General features: G+C 41.5%; 2 protein-coding genes across 6 annotated transcripts in view; one reads left to right on the top strand and one right to left on the bottom strand.

The window, feature by feature from the left end:
• The window catches only part of DPP7 (dipeptidyl peptidase 7), a 29345-nt gene extending 24636 nt beyond the window's left edge, over positions 1 to 4709 (top strand). Inside the window, exons 13-14 of one of the 2 annotated variants that reach the window (XM_064677357.1) lie at positions 1057 to 1231; positions 3078 to 4709. In XM_064677357.1, coding sequence (XP_064533427.1) covers positions 1057 to 1198 — 142 coding nt within the window. In that variant the 3' untranslated portion in view covers positions 1199 to 1231; positions 3078 to 4709. Of the gene's footprint in view, positions 1 to 1056; positions 2412 to 3077 lie in introns of those variants that run through there. The other variant, XM_064677354.1, reaches the window with a different exon arrangement.
• A 1088-nt stretch (positions 4710 to 5797) lies between these two features.
• UAP1L1 (UDP-N-acetylglucosamine pyrophosphorylase 1 like 1) overlaps positions 5798 to 21928 on the bottom strand; it is a 44022-nt gene continuing 27891 nt past the window's right edge. For 3 of the 4 annotated variants that reach the window (XM_064677349.1, XM_064677351.1, XM_064677352.1), the window contains 11 exons: positions 20537 to 20673; positions 19685 to 19845; positions 17878 to 17987; positions 16453 to 16638; positions 14339 to 14487; positions 13522 to 13710; positions 12556 to 12746; positions 10796 to 10916; positions 8812 to 9009; positions 8382 to 8513; positions 5798 to 7525 (listed from right to left, as the gene is read on the bottom strand). In XM_064677349.1, coding sequence (XP_064533419.1) covers positions 7322 to 7525; positions 8382 to 8513; positions 8812 to 9009; positions 10796 to 10916; positions 12556 to 12746; positions 13522 to 13710; positions 14339 to 14487; positions 16453 to 16638; positions 17878 to 17987; positions 19685 to 19845; positions 20537 to 20673 — 1778 coding nt within the window. In that variant the 3' untranslated portion in view covers positions 5798 to 7321. The remainder of the gene's footprint in view (positions 7526 to 8381; positions 8514 to 8811; positions 9010 to 10795; positions 10917 to 12555; positions 12747 to 13521; positions 13711 to 14338; positions 14488 to 16452; positions 16639 to 17877; positions 17988 to 19684; positions 19846 to 20536; positions 20674 to 21928) is intronic. The other variant, XM_064677350.1, reaches the window with a different exon arrangement.

Below are 21928 nucleotides of genomic sequence, written 5' to 3'. Positions count from 1 at the left end.
GCTGACAGAATTCTGATGCCCCGGCTGTTTGATCGCAGCAAGCCACAGCCCAAAGAACGAGGAGATACTTTGGAACCACAAAATCATAAGAGTTTTTGAGGTTGGAAAAGACCTCTAAGATCATCAAGTCCAACTATCAACCCAACACCACCACCACATTCTCTACTAAACCATGTCATCAACTGCCACATTCAAGTTTTTTTGAACACTTCCAGGGATGGTGACTTAACACTTCCCTGGGCAGCCTGTTCCAATGCCTTACAACCTTTTCTATGAAAAAAATTTCCCTAATATCCAATCTAAAGATCTCCTGTTTCAACTTGAGGCCGTTTCCTCTTGCCCTGTCACTTGATCCCTGGGAGAAGAGCCCGACCACCCCCCCCCGGCTCCACCCTCCTGTCAGGGAGTTGCAGAGAGTGAGAAGGTCCCTCTTGAGCCTCCTTTTTCCAGGCTGAGCCCCCCAGCTCCCTCAGCTGCATCTCATCAGACTTGTGCTTCAGACGCTTCCCCAGCTCCATTGGCCTTCTCTGGAAACACTCCAGCTCCTCAATGTCTTTCTTGTTACGAGGGGCCCAAAACTCAGGGACCTCAGGATTCGAAGTGTAGCCTCACCAGTGCCCAGCACTGGGGAACTACTTACAGAGGACTGGATACCAGGCTGTTGGCAGCCCAATGTGGAAGAGCGGTCTTCCCCAGCACAGAGCTCTTCCAACCCTCCAGGGATGCTGGGCTGTGCAGAACTTGGCACTCAGCTCACCTACTGTCACTAGATCAGGTTCTTGCACAGGGATTGGCACAAGTGTGTGACACCCTGCAGCAATCAGTCATGTGAAGTCATCTGGTGCCTCCTGGCATTAGCCATCAGCCTTTGGGCCTGGAGCAGAGGGGGAAGCAGCCAGTGATGCAAGGGCAAGCTCAGGGCTCCTTTCCACATTCAGGCTGCTGCCTAAATGTGAAACACAAACCAGTCAGTAACTGTCCTTCAGTTTCCAGGCTCTGTCTGTGCAGGAGGCAAAGAGCTACTGCCCAGTGACTGATGCTGCTTTGCTCTCCTAGGGGACGCAACCCAGCTGACCCGCCGTCGGTCACGGAAGTGCGCAGGCTGGAAGCCAAGATCATTGATGGCTGGGTGAAATCCGCGGGCAAGGAGTGGGCATGGAAGCAGCACGTGGGAGCTGCAACGGGCAGCCAGCTGTGAGCCCTCCATCCCCACAGCTCCCAGGCAGTGCAGGTTCTGAGCCCCTCCATCCCCACAGTCCCCTGGGTGATGCAGCTGCCCCAGGACACAGCAGCCTGCTGAGCTGGGTCCAGGCCAGGTGGGACACTGTTCTCTCCTCTGCCATGACGGTGGAAATTCCCCTTTCCAAAGTGTCCCACCTGCACCTCATTGAGCATCAAAAGAAAAGCAAAAGGCCAAATCACTGACTTGCAGCCAAAACCACACTGTTTGGAGTCCATGCTTGCCTGCTTGAAATGAGCTGTTACAACGGGTAGGAATAAGAAAAGCTTGCCTGGAAGGCCCAAGCACTATCACAGCTCTAAACAAGATGGTTGCATGAGGCACCTCAAGCTTGAAGCTAAATTATTTTTAGAGAAAAAGTATTAGAAGACTAGTGGAAAAGCAGAGGTATGGTCATGACTGACACAGGGGGCTCCACTGGTGACCAGTTATCTAAAACAGACTGTCAGCCTCAGCCAGGGCTATGGGTTTGGGGTATTTTGGTTTTAACTTGCCCAGGAGATTCCAGTTGCTGAGATGAAGATTTACACAAACTAATCCTGGTGTGCAGTGCTGCCACTCAAGGGCTGTGTATTGGTGACCAGTAAAGCAGACTTCCACTGAGACATTCTCAGAGCTTTTTAAAACAAATTACAAGTTTATTAAAGTGTGTGATATCAAAGTTTATTAAAGTGTGTGATATAATTCCATGGCTTGGAATATATAAACGAATGTATAACCGAAGAAAAAAAGGGTTCCTTCTCACCTTCCCAGGTGGAATAATGCAGTAACTCATCCACAGAAACATGGATTCTTGCCTACTTGGAATGACTATGCACCAATAATTATTAGCGTAATTGTAAATGGATCAACTGAGGCAGCCAGTTGATTACTAGGGTTTAATATTTTTGCAGTGATTTTATTACTTTAGTGGAGAGGCCTCCTGTGTCCCCACAGGTTTCCATTGCTTGTGCAGCACAGTCACAGCAGTGCCTCAGCTCTCTGACACTGCCCAAACAGGCTTTGTGTCAGTGTTTGCACTGATGGGCCCTCCCTGGTCACAGGAGGGCTGTTTCCCAGAGCCACTGCTGGTATTTCACAATGTTCAGATGCTGACACAGGACCCACATACCTCTGCCCTGTTCTTAAGAACAAAAGGCCGAAGCTTGTGCCCCACCCCCCACCCCAGAAATGCAGGAGAGAGCAGGAACAGATGGATCCATTCCTTTGTCAACTGCTTCAGATATGTGTAAATGAAGGACAACATGGAAGACCCAATTAGTCAACTGCTGTAAGCCTGCCAGTGGCACTACATCTTCAGAAAGACCCAAATCCTCTGTTCATGCAGATGAAAGCCTCCACTGGCCCTGCTCAGAGCTGCCACCATCCCTTCTGCTCCTGCTCAAGTTAGGCTTTGTGTTTGTTGCTCCAGCTGTGGCTTATACAAGGCTGCCACACCCAGCCTTACTGAGGTGCTGGACTCATGTTCATCCTCCATGCTCAGAGCCCTCAATGTTCTGGAATTCAGATTTGCTGTATCCAGGCATTATTCAGGATTAGCACCACAATAAAAAAAAAAAAAGCAGAGAGCAAGGATTGCATCTTGCTAGTATTCCCTTTCTAACAGTACCCTTAAGTCCCACAAGCAGGCACCCAGTGACACCAGCCCAGCAGTGCATGAACACAGCCAGGCTCAGGGAGAGTCTTTTTGGGAAATCACTGCAAGTCACCCCTGCAGTCAGGGTTGGGTTTGGGCTTTGGAGGGAAAGGAGGCCCAGGTGTCTGCTGACCTTCCAGAAGGGCAAGAGTTCTTTAATCCCCTTATACTGGACTACACTGAGCTATTTTCCTCTTACAGATAGTTCTTGCCCCAAAGGAATCCACTTAGCGTGAGGAACACCCACTGATTGATATGGATGGATGAATAAAAGGCTTTCAGACACCATGGCAAAGAGATAAACATGATACATATGGACTTTCAGTACAGATGAGCAGTGCTAAAAAAGAAACCATGGCAGAAGTCTGAAGCCAGTGCCACCAACATCCATAATGTGTTGAAGCCTTGGGCAAGCAAGCGTGGGATATAAGTGGAAAACCCTGGTTGTGTGGTGCTGTCTGAGCTGAAGGGAAGAACCACAGCCACATAGCAGCAGTCACTGCTCATGAGCATCATGGGAACACTGCTCCTGGCTCAACTTCAGGGCCACAAAAGGAAAATGGGGTGCCAGCAGGAGTGACCCAGACCAGATCATGGCTGCAGCCCCTCCCCTGTGCTCAACAACCCAGTGGGGTTGTTGAACAAAGGCTCGTTTGTTCCATCGTCACATACCAACGTGGCGAGTGGGAGCAACGTGGGAACATTACACAGAACAGGAACTCAGATTTCAGTGGAAGCCTCCAGACTTGGACAGCAATCTCCAGCAATATCACAGAGACGAAAAAACCCCAAGCCCTTCTTACCAAATCCAAAGTCAGAAAAATCTTAAACTTTCTGTCGAAGCAACAAGCTTCGTGAAGCTACCCTGTCCTGTCCGTTTTACTGGTCTTGTTAAATATACTGAGTGTGGCACTGGAAATCAGGAGATGACTTCCCTGCAGGGCTATTTCTAGAAGCGCACAGCCGAAGGGAAGTCCTAAAGTGCGGGAGAAATTCACAAAACTGTAAATGTGTTACTGCAAAAACCTTTCCTGTTCTTATCCCTCATCACTGCCAACATCACACTGGTATGGAACTGGAAACAAGGTGTACTCTTTGTCTAGTATTTGGAGGAGTAAATACAGGTGTACCTGAACTTGGCAAAATGCGAAACCTTGGAATGCGAAAATCCTGTTACTGGAAAGTCCTGTGAAACACGAGGGGGGCCTCTCAGCCAACACCAGGGACCTGGCAAAACTGCCAGTTTCTATCACCTGTAATGAGAATTCAGCTTTCAGAAGTTCAGAGATTAGATGCTAACTGTGCCCCATCCACCTGCTGAATTTTCTTCGAGCAAACAGGTCTGTATTTTTTTCCTAAGCTGTGGCTCAAAGCCCCAAGTATGAGACTCCCAAGTCCTACAGCCATGCGGCTCTCTGTGGCTCTGCCAGTGCCTGGCTCTGTTCCTCAGTGAAAGCCCAAGGGAACAGTAGAGGCAGTGGGGCCAAGGGTTGTTTTAGTTTGATTAGGCAGGCACTCTTGGAGAGAAACCACTGCAGCTCTTTGTGCAGAAGGACAGAATCCCAGCTCAGTGGTGGCCTTTCCACAACACTCCACTTCAGCCAGGAGCATCCCAGTACACTGAAACATCAGAGCGGGTTACGGACCAGGAAGTTCAGGCTTTGGAACAAGGAACCACAGAGTGCTCAAAGGGAAAACTTTTGATTTTCTGTTGTGCTGGCGGAGCACATCGTGGAATAGAGATGGGCTGTGGAGCTCAGAGACTGACCTGACACAACAGTTTGTTAAGAAAGTAAAAATAAATTAGCAATTAAAATTACCTTTGCAAGAGAACAGGAAGAACAGGTGAGCTTTGTTCAGATTCTTTAGTTTGTGCCATTTCGCATGTGATACAGGGTTGTGAAACAAGCATTTGTTCTCAAGGGAAGCGAGAACTGAACAATATGAACTTCAGGTTTAAAGGCTGAGGACAGTAAAGCCACATTTTGCAGAGATTCCATGTCCCAACAAGAACTAGGTAGAAATCAGTTGGACCAACAGGCTCAGCTAAAAGATATGTTTGGGAAACTGATGATTTATTCTTCTCTCCCTTCTTTTAACTCATTAGGAAATGAATTATTACTCTCAAGCCAATCATAAGGCAAAAATAATATAATGCAGACTCCCGCAGTCCCATTTGTAGAATCGATTACATTAAGACTAATGTAAGACTTTAAGAACAGAACATTTTTGGTAAGCATTTCTATGTATTCCATTTCCTAAGAAATGTCTCTGTTGCCTCAATCAGGCAGCTGTATGGGTGAAACACCAAACCCCGGAAGTTTCACAATCCATAGCACAGTCATAATTAAGGGTTCAGTACTAGCTTCAGTCAAAGGCACAAGGCCAAAGCAACACGAGTCACCAGGACCTGGGTAGTTGCACTGAATTTATCTTTTTTTTCTTTAATCTCCAATTTTAAGATTAGCTTTTAGCCAAAGCTCAGCTGCTCAGCAGCACAAACCTGCTCCACAAACAAAAACACTGAAGGTGTTACCTCCCACATTTCAACAGCACCTTCCTCATTTGCTGTTGTGTCAAAGAAAACAAAAGTATTTGCAACCAATCAGTTGTGCAGCCAAAGGCCACAGTGACTGGATTCCACTGCACATGTATGTGAGAAGCTCATTGCAGGGGTTACTGCTGGCAAATGAGCGGGAGGAACATTAGCACTCTGCACTGACCTGTTCTGTCCTGCCACTCCCAGGATACCTTTGATGACACAAAAGGTGCATTAAATAATCTGTAAGAGTTCTTCATTTCCATAACCCATCATTAGTACATAGAATGATAAATATTCTCTAAAAGACTTAAATAGTGGTCCCAAGGGTAACTTGTAACTTCAGCAAACAAAATGGATCAGCATAAAGCAAAGACGTATCTTACTTTACAAATCAAAGGTTTTAATTACTATAAAATACACATACCTCCCTCAGCCATTCCAGTCAGACTCAATCAGTTCTGTCAGTGGCACTGGTGTTAGTGGGGACTGGACCTCCCTGCTGCCACCTGGTTGTGCCCATCACACCCACTGCCACAGGGGAAAGGGCATTTCAGCGAGAAAAACCTCTTCCAGAAATATGAACAAGCACATTTCTGAGATCTTATCTGTGAATACAGGACTGTCCAAGTAGCTACAAATCCAAAAGGACAAGCACTAAAGAAAGCTCATTTCCAAATTCATGGTTTGAAATCTATTGCACGTATAAAAATGAAAGATTCCAGGGCTCCAATAAGATTCTTAAAAAACCTGGGTCTGCTTTGTCTTCAAGCAACTGAAATGGATTTCTCTAATTCTACTGGGACCTGAAATTACTGTAATACTTTCAGACTGTCTGCTTTTAACACTACTATCGAAAATACTTCTAACCAATGTATTACTAAGGAAAAAAAAAATTGAAAATTTCTCCAGTCCAAGAAATTATGAATAACATTAACTGTGCTGTACAGTTGTAAGCTTGAGTCAACAAACACCTCATGATGTGATATCTGGACAGGAAGGGACGGAAGGAGGCTGATAACTAATGTGCTCACAAGCTTTCCCAGTACCCAACCTCAGAAAGCAGCTTTCAGTCAGAATACCTGAGTCTAACTGATGCAAATAATATATAAAATGCACATGTAGTTTCACTTGTATTTCACATTATCTCCTGCATTCCTGCAGATAAGTTAAAAAACTGCAATACCTCTAAAAAATTATATACCACTTTGAGCCAAACCAGCAGCAAATTCCCTTTCACCATTCATTTCAGCCTCAGCTTGAATAGACTGTTCAAAGTGCTCTACAATGGATGCTCTGCTGCTTCTTCCTTCTCCCTAAGGTGATGCAGCACAGCTTGTGAGTTTGGAATGAGATCTGAGTATCAGCAGCAATACTGACAGATTTGCTTCTACCTGGGACAGCACTACAGCTCTTTTGTTTATTCCACTTTCCACCTGAACCACTGTCACATTCTGACAAAGGAATGGCTCTGTAATCCAGTGTTTCAGTGAATCCAGAATAAACAAAAAAACTGTAGGCTTATTCTTGCTCTCCAGGAACAACCCTGTGCCCTAAGCTGACTTGCTGCATTCCCAATATATAATGAGCATTTAGTAAGACTGACATAAGTGAGTTCTGGGTCACCAGAGCCCCATGAATGTCGTGGTCCACACTGCAATTACTCTCTGAACCTCGTCATCAGTACTAGGGAAACCAGCTTCATATGGCACGGTTTGTTCATCCCAGAACCAGGGATTAGATTTAAGACTGACATGATTTCTTCAAACCAGAGATGCTTTCCCCAAGGTTTTGTTTGTTGTTTGAAGCCAAAAAAGGTGCAATATAGCATCTCTCCTCAAACCCGGAAAAGTAAAGTGACTTGGAGATAAAAATGCCACCACTGAAAGGTCCAGTGTTGCAGAGTCTATGCTGGCACCCAGATAGGGAGTGGATGAGCCTCCGTGTTAAAGATGTATTTGTCAAGGTTGATTAAGTCTATGTCATCTGAAAACAGCAGAAACATGTATTTGAGTGTTTCTCCAAGGAAGAAGCTCTCCATCTTATCCCGTGGCTCTGGATTACTGGGATTCTGGACATTGTTAATGGAAGTATAACCACCTGTAGGAACCTGTGCCAAAAAACAAAACAAAAAAAAACAAAACAGAAATTTGTATCTTTACATAATCTAAAATAAATTATTTTTTACTTCCTAACATCCAGATGCACTTGGAGAAGATAAGTGCTAGGAAACAGATCAGCATGTTTTTAATTTTGTACTTGGTTTTCCTTTACTTACAAAGCTTCAGTTATGAAAAACACCAACTCATTGCATTTTAAAAGAAACCACAAAGATAAAATGAAGCATCTATGCTTAAGTTAAAGAGGTATCACAAGGAACATCCCCTTGAAGTTTCTGGACAAACATACAGAAAGGAACTAGCGATTTCTAGGTTAGAGCTGGCCCAAGCCCCATACCCATTTCTTCTAAGAACAGGCCATGGACATTTGATGACCACTGGCATCTAGGCCACACTTTCACAGCATATCAGTGATATCTCAACCAGCACTGTAGTCAGAATGAATACAAAACCCCTCTATCAAACCATTAGTGCCATTTTGTGCCCATTTTTTTCTTTGGCAACTTTAATCAGAGCATTCATTCAATCCAGCCAGGTCCTTCTCAACTTCTGAATTCTAAAAGCAACCACAGTAGAGATTCAAACAGCTTCCAAGATGTAGAGACACTCTGGCAGTCTTGCCTACAGCTTCTACATTCCACTTTTTAATCAATGCAATGCAAGTTCTTTCCCTATATGGACTAAGTAGTGTATCTCAAACTGTAAGAAACCAAATTTTTCTGTATATTCTTACAAATTTCCCCAAACGTCTCTGATGAATCTTGAAACACAGTAAGATTCCAAAGCTGGTGTTAGAAAGCAAGTGAGCAAATAAAGTCCTGACAGAACAAGGTCACTTGGCCTTACCCGTGTGTATTTATTGAAGTTCTGCAAGATTTCCCAGCCCCAGTCTTGATATTTCTTATCACCAGTGAATCTGTACATATAAAAAAGGCTTTCCACAGTCTCTGGTCGCAGTAAGTTGTGCCTGTCTGCGGGCTGCAAGAGAAAAAAAAGGCAAGAGTACTTCAGACAGGGAATTTCCTCAAGGACACATGCAGGGAGAAAGATAATGATTCCCATCTACTTCTAAGAGTTTGCTATGTATAACTCAGCTTCTAAATACACTATCAGGGTAATTAAAACCAAAGCCTAGGGTACAGCTAGAAGGCAAGGCAGCAAAGGAATTAACTGCTCCACAACAGACCCCATCACCAATATCTGACCAGGAGTTCAACAGCAGAACAGAGCTACAGAGGAATCATGGAACTGGAGTTCAGGCCAGCTATCTGCTCACCTTGATTTCCACATCTTTGTGGCCCTTCTGCGCATGGAGGTTGAAATGTACAATCTCCGGGCTCAGGCCTGTCTCTACTTGAGCGTACATCTGGTAGCAGGTTTCTATAAGGGCTTCAGCCAACTTCATATGATCAGCATCCAGTCCATTGTGGGCTCCTAGTGCCAAAGTACCCGGCAAGAAGCAAACCAAGTGATCCTGCACGACAAGACTACTCTTACTGCGGAGAAGTTATGCATCAAACAGGTATTTGTGTGTGTGTGTGTGCGTGCATCTCCGTCTGTCTGGGTTTATTCTTTCTCTTCTTCAAAACACATTTCTGGTACCTACAACTTGAGGATAAGTTTTTAACAATCTAATGTAATGCAGCATGAGGCAAGCAGCATTACTAGAGAAATCATTAAATTGGAAAACATCCCAGACTGTGTTTCTATGACAAGTTTCTGGAAAAAAGGTCTCAGGTCAAGGTGAGGGGGAGGAGACTGTCTTTTGGTTTACCAGAAGCATACAATACGTTCCATATCAGCTCATCCAGGGAGTCAGCAGAACCACCTAATGGTTTGGTTGTCCTCATTCTGGGGCTAGTCCACCACTGATATAAGACTGTAAGAACTGCAGATTGATGTCACATATGGGATTTAAAATGATTCTTAATCATAATTTTTTAAAATCATTCATTCAGAATGAAAGTTCAGGTCTCATCATCCAAAAAGATAGTAAAACCATTCTGATGCCCCTGTATGAACCTTCAAAAGCTTTGTCCAGTCCTAAAGGAAAGCTGAGGGTTGCAAAGGTAAACATAAACATAAGAGCCAAACATTCCCCACTTTTCCGGCTGGCCAGGGTAAGAGACCTGTCCAGCCTTTCAACAAGTAATAATATATTAAATACCAAAATTCTAACTCGCTGGAACAGAAGAAAGTGTACTGACACATGGAGATGCCTAAGCCAAATCTATCTGTCTCAATTCAATTCTGTCCCATCTTGGGATGGAGCAGCCCCCTCTACCCAGACTCTGGTGTCACTCACAGCAGGTTTGGAGAGCTTTTGGGAAATTCAGATCCAAGAACATGCTGAAAACTAGACCTGAGGATCTAAAAAATATACATCAGGAAACCAAACAAGTAATAGAATTCATTAAAGCTCGCTTCAGGTATTGAAAAAGATAAGGCTACACATACATTAGTAATACATCACTTACATTAGTAATACATCACTTGCCTCTAAGACAAGCCACACGCACGTACCATACCTGCACTTGCATGAGATTTTTAACGCTTGCATGAGATCTTTAACTGCAAGATCTTAAAATGCATTTTAAAGAGTATGGATGCATATATTAAGAGCAGGGAGTTAGGATTAATCAATTTTCCCCACAGCAAACAGCACACTGTTTTACTCAAGAACCCTACAGTAGGAAAAGAAAAAAAAGTCATGAATGGACAGAAGCCTCCAAAATTATCAGATTTTTTTTTTAATCCCATAACACAATATTAGATCACCACCTTCTTTTGAAGGCAAATCTGAAAAGCCGGGTGTGCGAGTGTCCACATATATTTTTGAATTATGGAAAATGAATAATACATGAAATAGGCAGCTTCAGACACTGGAATTTCATGACCAAAAAAAACAGAAGAAAAAAAGAGAAAGAAAATTAGAAAATTTAACTCCAGCACCACAATGTTCAATCTTAGAGGAAAATAAATAGGTTTACTAGAATAACTCAAAGAGAAGGCCCCTGGTTTGCACATGCAGTTAGTATGTACAAAGCAGTTACTCAGCACTGCCATCACACTGGAGAGACAGATGTGTATGTATATATAGTCTGGGGTGTTGGTTTTTTGTTGGTTTAGGGTGGTGGTTTTTTCCTTTAAAGAGGGAAAAGCTTTGCATTTGCCTGGCCATGTGTTGAGTTTTATTTAAATTTTGTCATGATTTTCTGTTTTCTTTTGTTGTTTTTTTTAAATGCAATTGTATTTCTTACCATCTTGGCACTGAAATGGCCATGAGCAAGCTCTCCTACAAAAGTAAGCTTCTTGGGGGCTGATCTCTGAAGAAGATGCTTTTTCACCCCTTCTATGGCTCTCATATAGTCTTCCAACAGCCTGTGAATTAAAATCATTCCCAGTTGGTTCACGTACACACAATCAAAACATATTTCATTATAGCTGATCACCACAATCCTTTAGGAGACTGTTATTTTGGTCTAAAGAATAATATTTAACTAAATGTGAAAACTGACAAAAAAACCCTCAAAGTCACCATTAACTGGACGTTAATTGGTTGTTGCTACCATGTAGCAATACTCTAAAATGTAAACCCTTATTTATGTATTAAAGAAAACATCCCCAACTGTTTCTAGGCAATAGCCAAAAATTATTTCAAAAATCCTTGGAAGTAAAGTAATTGAAATCACAGAAAATCTAGCTGGGAAGGACCTCATGGAGGTCTCTACTTCATCCCTCTGCTCTGAGGCAGATTCAGTTACATCAGGTTGCCTGAGGTTTTGTCCAAGCAATTTTTTAGTACCTTCATCCAAAGATGCAGTAGTATCTCCATCCAAGATGGAGATTCAAAGACTTGGAGGAAGCTTTTCCAATTGACCTCTCTCATTGTGAAACATTGTTTCACAGTATTTAATTTGATTTTCCTTTGTTTCCAAGAACTTTCATGTGGAAAACAACCTGTTGTTTTCCATTGCAAGGCTCACAAAATGCCATTGTGGTCCCAAAAACACTGATTCTCCATTTACAGTGAGGTAAAGCTTGCAAAAAGCAGTGAGAAAACTTTGTTTGTAGAAAGGCATTTGCTCTGATACACAGAAAAGCCTCTAAGAGGCATGTTGCCACTCTCTCTGTATTAAACCTCTCAAAATTAACAAGTCCAACATAATTAGCTCATAATGCAGACAAAAACTGCTGGATTTTTTGTCTTGTTTTGGAGGAAACCTTCTTTTTCAACATCTTTAATTCCTCTGCTCCTTGTAAAGTTTCTCTTCCACTTTTGCAGTGCAGACAAAAGAAACATATGAGACTTAAAGAGGGACTTTTTACAAGAGCATGTAGTGATAGAGAAAGGGGCTTTACATTGAAAGTAAGTAGGTTTATATTGGATATTAGGAAGAAATTCTTCCCTGTCGGGGTGGTGAGGCCCTGGCACAGGTTGCCCAGAGAAGCTGTGACTGCCCTATCCCTGGAAGCATTCAGGGCCAGGTTGGATGGGGCTTGGAGCAACCTGGGATAGTGGAAGGTATTCCTGCCCATAGAATGAGATGAGCTTTAAGGTCCCTTCAAACCCAAACCAGTCTGTGATTCTGTAATTAAAGCAAAGATTTACACAGACATCAAACTTCAGTCTCCTTTTGCCCTTCACTAACAAACCCAGAGCAAACACAGACATTGCTGGTGAAAGGAAGTATCAGCAGTATTTCAGAGTGTCTAATTATGCTCCATATCTACAGCAAAGACTTAATTTTCATCTCCTGCTGTCACACTCCTTATATCTGATGAGCTGAGGAAGAAAAGCTTTCTATGGAGAAGGAGTTTTGAGACTAAGCCTAACTCTCCTACTGGTTTTACATGAAGTTACCACAGGTCCCTCTTGCTGCTTAGCTTGCTTTTAAAAACAGTGATATGTTTACTTGACTCTTGGGCACATACGTTATTTTTCTTTAAGCAGCAAACTCACTACAACAAAACAGCTTACCTAATTCTCACACCGATACGAGAAGTGGAAAGAACTTACTCGTTTTCTTTTTTCCCACCCTGAATCCACTGCTTGAGCAGATATTCATAGTAGCTGTCAGCTCTGGCTCCCAGAGTGTAGACCCCCAGGTGCGTGAACTGCCCACTGTTGGTGTTGATGAACATAGGCACAAGGCCATCATTTTTCCCTGAGAGTGTGTGAACATGCTTCATCACCTCATCTACAGCTTTCTACAAGAAAGAAAATGGCAAACATTTTAACAAATCTCTAACTTTTCTTACCTAAATTAGCATCAGGGACATAAAGTTCAGCTCAAGCAATATTTCAATACAGGATTTCAAACTTTTGGACTCTCAAAACATAATGTTCTGGGTACATTTAAGTACTCTGAAATAATTATAACTGTTTCCTTTCCTTCAAGGTAAGCCCACTCGAAAGCCAGGACTATGATCTGATTTACTCAGCTTTACAAAGTAGAAGTCCAGCTAAAATAACAACTACATGAATCATGCAATAGCTACAGCTTCCTTAAATAACTGCATTCTTCAAAATTGAGCTGTGGATACAGTTCAAAACAATAAAACACATCAGCAAACAAAAAGAAAAGTGGAAAATATTATTTTCTCTGAAATTACTCTTCCCTATACTGTGACCTGCTCTCAGACTCTTATCTAGTGAGTCAGATTTTAGTTCCTTGGATGGCAACAATACAGTTTTTTTCTTTGCGTATAGATAATGGCATCAAGAAACCACACTCAGAATTTTTTATTTTTTTAACTAAAAGCCGTTTCTGAGAAAGAAAAATAATTATTCATCTCCACTACTACTTTTAGGTATTCAATAAAATAATCAGGACATTTTGTTTATTTTTCTTTCCTCATTTAGAGTTTCACAACTTATTTATTGTAACTTAGAGACTCCAGAGATCATGAGTACTGATAAGAGTCAGTGGTGGAGCTGCAGGGAGGTGGAAAAAGAAAGAGACATCAACTTATTCTTCCGTACCTGAAACTTCTCATCTCCAGTGAGACGAGAGAGCTCCCTAAACTCCAGCTGAATGCTGGTCACCTCTGCCACAGTGCTATCGGATGTCCAACGAGGAGGATGTGCAGTGCCCCGGCCAATGTTGACATCAGAATACGGTATCTTGGAGGGGGTCTTGAATGCTGGCATAAGCCTGTTCCCAATGTCTTTCTAGAGAAACCCCATAAGCACAGGACAAAGCAACAAACAAAACAAAAAATAAATATACACTCTCACCCCATTAGATTTTCTTCACCAAGCAGACAGAAAAAGACAGAACAGCAGCTCAGTTTTAGATGGTGCAAGCAATTAAAGAATTAAAAAGGTCATCAACTTATTCATAGTAATGAGCAGAGTTTCCACCTTGTCCCTAGCACTGCAGGCCTCATCTGAGGCTGCAATCCCTATGCCACATGACACAAGTCTGCAGTCACTAACTGCATCTAGCTAATCTGAAGAGGTGGCTGATGCTGTTAAGACACACAGAGAGGGAATCAAAAGACAATTATTACCCTTTGCCAAGCATTTATTTCTTCCTTTGTTTCATGAACTTTATTCCGGTCAGCCATTCATCAGCAGAAGAGCAGGCATACAAGGATAAGTGCTAAACACAGCCAGGCTCTGAGGTCATCCAAAGAGCAAAGAAAGGTGCAGGCTTAAAAGCTTAATGGTAAATCCCTTTCCCACCACTTTAAATATGAAATTCTTAAAAAACATTTAACTTTCAGAGAAATTTTCTCTCAACTTTGTCCAGTATGGAATACATAACCCAGTTTCATTTGTAAGGCCTGTCACTCACAGCTTTTTCCAGGAAAAGGCTATCTCCAGAGAGGTGGTAGGTGCTCAGCAAGCCGCCCAGGATACGGATAGTGCTCTCAAACAGGTTCACATCCACGTTTTTATCAAATACTAAATCATTTGCTACCCATTTTCTTGCTTCTTCAAATTCTGCAAAGTATAAAAGGTAGTTCATTTATGAACTTCTGGAATGTTCAAACAACTAGAGATATGAATATTCCATATATCCCAGACACTTATTTATATCTGTCTACAGAGGTGATCATTTTAGGTGGAAAACTAAAGTGAAGAGCACATCCTGGCTTAATTCTTATTCAGCACACATCACAGATGCATACAGAAGAAATATCTACCAAAATAGAAAGTTCTTAATAGTCTAAGAAAAGAAGGTATAGAGGAAGTCTTTATTTAAAAAATCCAGAAATTTAAGTCTTTCAAATCCATCTATTTGACTTGTCAGACAGTTAGTTACACTTTCACAGAGCCTTCTGTTTTCAATTAAATCTTCCGCTAAAGCTGTTATCTACCAAGACAACAGACAACATATTCAGTTAACAGCCATTAACACCTTTAGCCTAGCAATGTCCTGGGGAGCCTGCTTCCTGCCTCAGCACTTAATACACAAAATCCCGACAGGTTGCAATTTTTTTCTCTAGAAACAAAAATGGTTGTTTATGACACTACTAATTTTAAAAAAAGAACGTAAAAAGAAAGCCATTTTAGACTCATCAGCCAGCTTAGCAGCAGCTCTGCTTTGGCAGAGCGTCTATCTCCATGGTGCATGTGAGTCAGCTCATCCTCCAATTGTGAGGGCTCGGCTATCTCGAACAATCTCACAGCCTCCAGAAATTCTTTCTTGTGAGAAGCAGCAGCACAACCAGTTTCCCAGAAATTGAAGGCATTTCACAGAAGATAAACTCTGAAGCAAAAGGATGCCTCTGTGCCCTCTGGTCTTGGATGCTGAGCAGATTAAGAACCACAGAAAATCTCCCAGACAGATGTTAGGGCTATTAGCAGCAGAACAGCAAAGGCAGAGTCCTCTGCCACAGAAGCTTTTGCATTCATCAGCTAATAAAAAAGATTGGCAGCCTCAAAGAAAACTTTGATTTACATAGCATTTGTTATTCAGAAGATACCTCAGGAGCTTTCTAAGGCAACCAGCAGAACTGCTATAAAATATGAAGAACTCCTCACCAAGAACCCCTTTTCAGCACATCTAAATTACTAATAATTTATTTTAAAAGTTTTATTCAATTCGCAATTAATTTTTTAGGGAAAAAAAAGAGCAACACACTGATAACTTGGTGAAACTTCAAGACAGCCTGCTGAGGCCTAGAGCTGCACACACATGACATATTAAACCAAACGAAAATTCTACTTTATGCAAACTTCAATGGTAGAAGAGAGAGAACCATGAAGGACTGAGTATTTATTGTTCTCTTACTAGCAGCTCTGTTCTTTCTATCTCAACAGAAAAAGCTGCATGATTAATAAAAGTTTACAAAGGAGGCTATCTACCAAGGTTAAATAAATACAGTTCCAGAAATTTTTAAATAACACTAAAAGCCCTGCACCAACAAAAAAAAAAAAAAAAAGCCAAACACACAACAAAAAATTCCTCTTAAATATTGATTAAGCATTTAAGTTTTTTGCAACAGAATTGCAAAAATTTTGGCTTGGTTTTTAAAATCTGTTTTAAAGTGAGTCACTTTCAGAGTATCTCTCAAAAATACAGAAAGAAGAGCAATTCAGGAAGAAGGTATTGAGCGCTCCCTTTCTCCACCCCTGGATTCCTTACAGATATATCCACTGCGTCTCTTGTTGTATATAACCATGGAATATTCTTTTTCTGGCTCAAAATTCTACTGCAAGAAAAACACTGTCCTTTTATCTAGTTGGAGTTTTTAAAAAATATTTTATACATATTTATGTGTGTGTATGTATATGTATGTGTGTACATATATATATATATTTTTTTTTACCCACATAGAAAAGCTAAACTTACTGGTCACACGTAAAAAATGTTCCCCTCAAAGACCTCTGAACATGCACTGCCTGGATATAATATAAGGAATTATTTTAGAGGGAAACAAACGGAGGAGGAAAAAAAGTTACCTTCTTTTAAGCCTAAAATCCACATGGTATCCAAGGCATCAATTAAGGTAAGCCCAAGTCCAAACCACTCACTGTAGGACTTGGACAAAGGCTTCAGCTCATCGTGGCCCCAGGCAAAATCCTTGTACCCTCTCCAGGCATGGCGGAAGGCTTCGATCACAGCCAGCTGCCGCTCATTTATGGGCACTGCAAAGGAAAACACCACCTTGCTCAGGACTTCTGCAGGGCATTCTGCAGGTGCTATACCAAGCACCATTTTGCTGCATTCTACCCAAAATTAACTTTCTTCCAAACTAACTGATCCGTGCAACGGAAAAACCATCCTCATTATTCTTTTCAGGACAGAATAACCAGTCAGTTGTTTCTGGTCAGCAATTCAGCCAGGTGGAAAAAGAGATATCTCTCCCTGGCAACAAAATTGTCACTTCTTCAAATAAAACATTAAAATAATCACATGTACAGTTGTAGATGATTATCACTAAAGCTCAAAGAGCTGAAGTCAGGAAATACCAAATTAGGATCCACAGTAATTCAGCTGCCAAATACGTATGCTTAACAACACAATCCTCAACTGATCCAACACACACCATTTTTTCTTCATCTTCCCTCTTTTATTCATTGCTTTCTGTTAAATTTAAAACCACTTCTATAAAATGAATGTCTTTTGAATTTTTCATTTAATACCAAAAGAGGAAGAAAATTTACATTTTTTGTCTTGGCAAAGCCATGTCTTTCTCCATAATTCTACTGATATTTGCTTGCAATTTGCCATCACATGAATTTTATGTTACACATCCACCATGGAAAATTTCAAGCCCATTAGCTGAAATTTTTCAAAATTGTAAACAAAGACTTATAGAGTGGGAAACACCAAGCAGCAAAGCTAACCCCATAAATATTCAGCTAGCGAAAGTGCAAATACATCACACTGAAATTCGCCATGTTTATCACACTAGAACTTCCTTGTTGAACCCAGAGAAGGAACAACAGGTTCTTCGCTCCACAAGGGCAGCAACTTCAAAAACAACTTCTGCAGCTTTCTGGTGAGCCTTAAAAACAGTTCAGTTTAGTTCAGGGAGGAAGTCACTTTCCCTGTATTTGGAGAACAAAAGGAAAACCACTGCTGAAAAAGGAAGCTGTCTCTTTCACAACCTCTCTCCTTAGATTATCCTATCCTGAAATATGTGCCTCATCCCAGAGACTATAATTCAAAGACTTTCAGATTCTGAAGGCTAACGAGCATGAAGACTGCCATGGTGGAGTAAGGACACTGAAAGGCTTGCATGTTCTAGGTAAGTAATCTTTCCTAAACTTTTTGTTTCCTTTAATTACAATAAATAAAATACATGTGCATGGGGAAAATTTCGCACAATTTCAACCATAGAAGCGAACAGAAATAAAGGTATAATTAACTGTACTATTTACCTGGTTCCTTCTGGTCTTCAGCCTCCACAGATGAAGGTTTTTCTGGTTCCTTTATTTTACTGGATGGAGGTTCAGTGTTTTGGTCAGGTTCTATCACTGCTCCTCTCCAGCTGCAAATACAAGGGACTGTAATTAAGACTTATTTTGGTCACAGAAAGTCATGTGAATGAATGGGATTTATCTCTGCATTTCCTTTTTCTCATGATACTTTGATAAAAAAAAAGTTGGATTTTGTGTCAAAGATCAAAATAACTGTGTTGTCCACTAGATAAGTTTTCTGTTCAAAGAAAGAAATTTGCACCAGAGAAATTTTACTGTATTAAGAAATGTGTCTTACAAGCTCTTGGAATTTCATTAAACATCTTGGCAATGGAATTTAATAAAAAACACCTGAGAATGCTTCATTACAAGTAATTTGTTATCTACCGGCTCTGAAATGGCCACACCAGCCACTAACACTAAATAGTACCACACAAATGATGATCACCAAAAAATCACGAAGAAGCACAAAGGACGAGCTGCTCAAAGTATGGGCTTTGCTATCATGGGGTCACAAGCCTTCCCTGCCACCACAGATGCATAAATCAGTTCTACAGGTTTTTGTGAAAAACCTCATGAAGGAAAAGTCTTTCAGGATGGACTTCAAGGGAAGTTCATATCAAGATCAAACAATCTCGATCATACCACTTAATATACAGACATGTTGCCTTTGAGCTCATTGATATGCTTCCTAAAGGAACTAGGCTTACAGGACCTTTAAAGTTTATATTGTTTACAGTCAGCATATCTTCTGACTTAGATAATCCCATATTTCATGTCTTACTTTCATTCTTTAAATTTGTAACTAGTCTTCAGTAAGCTTTCCTTGCTATCCTAAATTCTCCTGTTACCAGCTGCTTAATTCTATGAGTTACAGCACAGGCAGAAGCACAGCAATATAACACTTTCAGACAACACCAACAGCCAAAATGCTGAGGCAGGCACAGTTCTGATGTTATGATCAGCTCAGCTGAGCCAGTGCTGAACAGGACACAAACACATAAAAATCCCAAACCTAGTGTTCCAAATCTGAAGAATATCTGCTGAACTTTTAGTAGTCTTTTCTATACCCATGTTACATTCCTTCAGTTATTCCCAAATCAAACCACTTAAATCAATATCATCTTGGGAAACAACTTGGTATAACTACAACCATAGCAGCACAGACCCTTTACAAAAGATACTACTAGATGTGTATAAGGGGTCTCTGAATTGTAGGAGAAATTGTTTATAAGAAAGGAGTAAGCACATTGTGTACAGTCACATACACACAGCTACATACACATCTGTGGTTTCTGTCAGTTTAGCCTGGGCTCACTGTGTTTAGTGGCACCACTCCCTAATCAGTACTGACACTGCTATCATTTTCCAAGCCTGGGCTAGGACAAAGACACTTGTAGCAGCACTATTGTGCCGATACCGGTACATTATTATTTATTACAACAAACAGAAGAAACCTCTGGACACCAAGAATCCTCCTGAACATTAAGAGCATCTAAGTGCATTAGAAATACAGCCAGCCTCGCAGGGCTCCAAATCCTCTGCAGCTGTGTGATGCAAACAGTAAAATCAGAGAAGCTGCACATTCATTGAAATGAAATCTGTCAGCCTAGCAATATCAGCAGTTATCAGGCCAGGGTCGAGAACAAATACAAGAAAGAAAACCACCTCAGACACAAAAACAAAAAGCCCTTACAATTATCACTCCAATACTCAATGGATGTTGGTGGAGAGAGGAAACACTGTAGCTTGCTTGAAACATTTCTACCTGATAATGGATTTCTCCGTTTTCTCTCCTTTATCAGTCTGGACTGGCCCTTCTACAGCCCTGATGGTACTGTGTCGGGTCTTCAGCCTTGTGTCCCTCTGTGGTGCCTTGATCTGAAGATTGGAAGGACCACGACGAACATGAGGTGGGTTTGGCTGCTTCTGGGAGAAGAAAAAAAAATATGTGCTTGGTATGTTATAAAGATGGTAAAATTTCAAACCATAAGTCAACGATATTCACTCAACAACATTAAATAATGCTTCAGATAAATCTTATTTTGCTATCATATCAGCAGGCAAGTTCTGCCTTGAATTGAAAGTATGCTAAAGACCTAATGCACTAATCCACAGTCAGTTGATGCTCCTTTCCCGTTGCATCTCCCAGAAACATAACCCTTCAAACACTCCTAACATCTGCTCTGCCTGCTGCTATTTCTCAAGCTCTCAGAAAAGCTGCTCCGATTCACTGTGACATCAACTGCATTCATGTCTCCTATTCAGCCACGACTCCAGGCTCCTCACAACAGTGAGACTGATGCCCAGAACACTCCCAAGTCAAAACAAATTAATCACAGCAGGAGTGAAGCCTCAAGTAAGAGGTCACTGTGACCTAAAATCCTGGCACTCCCGGGCAGAGCAATGAATAATAAATAGCATACAGAACACTTAAATGAAAAAGATAAAGCAAGAAATGCTACACCAAAGCCCTTCCTGAAAGGCCAGCATTCCACCCAGAGTAGACTTTTTTTTGCAAGTTCTAACTCCTTTCTCCACAACTGTTGGAACCAAGCACTATTTGCAGCCTTCACAAGTTCTTTGGTAGCTTTATAAAACTCATTTCTTCTCTCAGTACCTGCGGCGAAAGCTCAGGGTAGTCTCCACGGTTGGCATCTGCTTTCTGGGGTGCTGGTAGAACAGCTGGATTTGCCAGCTTTACTCCAGGAATTTCTTGTTCTGTTCTCTGATCATCTAATGGCTTGTTTGTTAGACCTAGACACACAAAACTGCTCAGCACAAAGAATCAACACTTCAGGCTGCAGCTAGAAATTTATAATTTGCTGCATTCACATAGTGGATGCACCTCCAAAAAGTGCATTCACAAAACATTGATAAACACACACTAATAGTTAAATACAAATGTATTTTGGTATTAATCCTCTCCCTAATATACAAAAGGGCTGCTAAAAGGCACTTTTTTTTTTTCAGTTTCTCAATACAGGCAGTAAGATAATATCAAAGCTAAATGTGCTTAAGTATTGTACAAATGCTTGGATTTTCTAATCTGATGGGCAGTCAAAACCAAGAGAGGATTATCTTATTCTACTGATTAGGTTTGGGCTACCAATATCTACATACAAACAGAATTAACAGCCACCAAATCTTAATCAACTGTCATGGTTTAGGAATGGTACTCCCAAATTCAGTACCCCCACCGAGACCCTCCAAAACCACACTGCCGATCTCTGCTCCCCTGTTTTCTCCTCCCACTTCCCACTGCATCGGGGATGGAGTTGAGAATTGGAGGTAAGGGAAAGGTTGAGATAAGAACAATTAACTGGAAACAACGAGATAAGAAAATTAACAGTAACAGCAATAATTTTAATAACAAAATAGTCCCTTCCCCACCCCCCAATGACACAACATGGTGTAGAATAACATCCAAGCCTTAGCCACAACCCCTCGTGGCTACTGCAAAAAATTATTGCTGTCCTGGCCGGAACCAGGACACACACACAGGTACCTGTGTACCTACACAACTTTTCTTGACCCTATTCATGGCCAAGATTTCTTCACCCTGCACATTATCCATGCCTACCTCTATACCATCCAACTATATACATATATAAATGTACAGAAGTACAGGTATAAATTCCATAGTCAAAGACCATCCTTCTAAGATGTCTGTTGAGTTCATTTAGTCCAGGACTCTGGGTTCTATCCGTCCTTATGTCTTCCAGGGCAGGAAGACCTGCTGTCGGTTGGTTCAAGCTGCATCAGGAGCTCACAACTGGTGTATTTAGAGCAGTCTGCCCTCACTGTCCATGGTGGTTATGGCACACAGTGGCAACGTCATTCAGCAACCAATATCATACAATTCAACATTACAGACTGTGCTCACCCAAAAATCAAATCCCCTCGAGGGACACATTGTGTTTCCCCATCCCTATGCATTACCCACCAAGTGCACCCAGGTCCTCGATCAAAAACAATCCGATGGATGGGTTTGCATTTGCTTGAAGCAGGA

Source organism: Pseudopipra pipra, chromosome 20 (genome assembly GCF_036250125.1).
Source record: "Pseudopipra pipra isolate bDixPip1 chromosome 20, bDixPip1.hap1, whole genome shotgun sequence".
Taxonomy (NCBI): Eukaryota; Metazoa; Chordata; class Aves; order Passeriformes; family Pipridae; genus Pseudopipra; species Pseudopipra pipra.
This window is presented reverse-complemented; position numbering and strand designations above follow the sequence as displayed.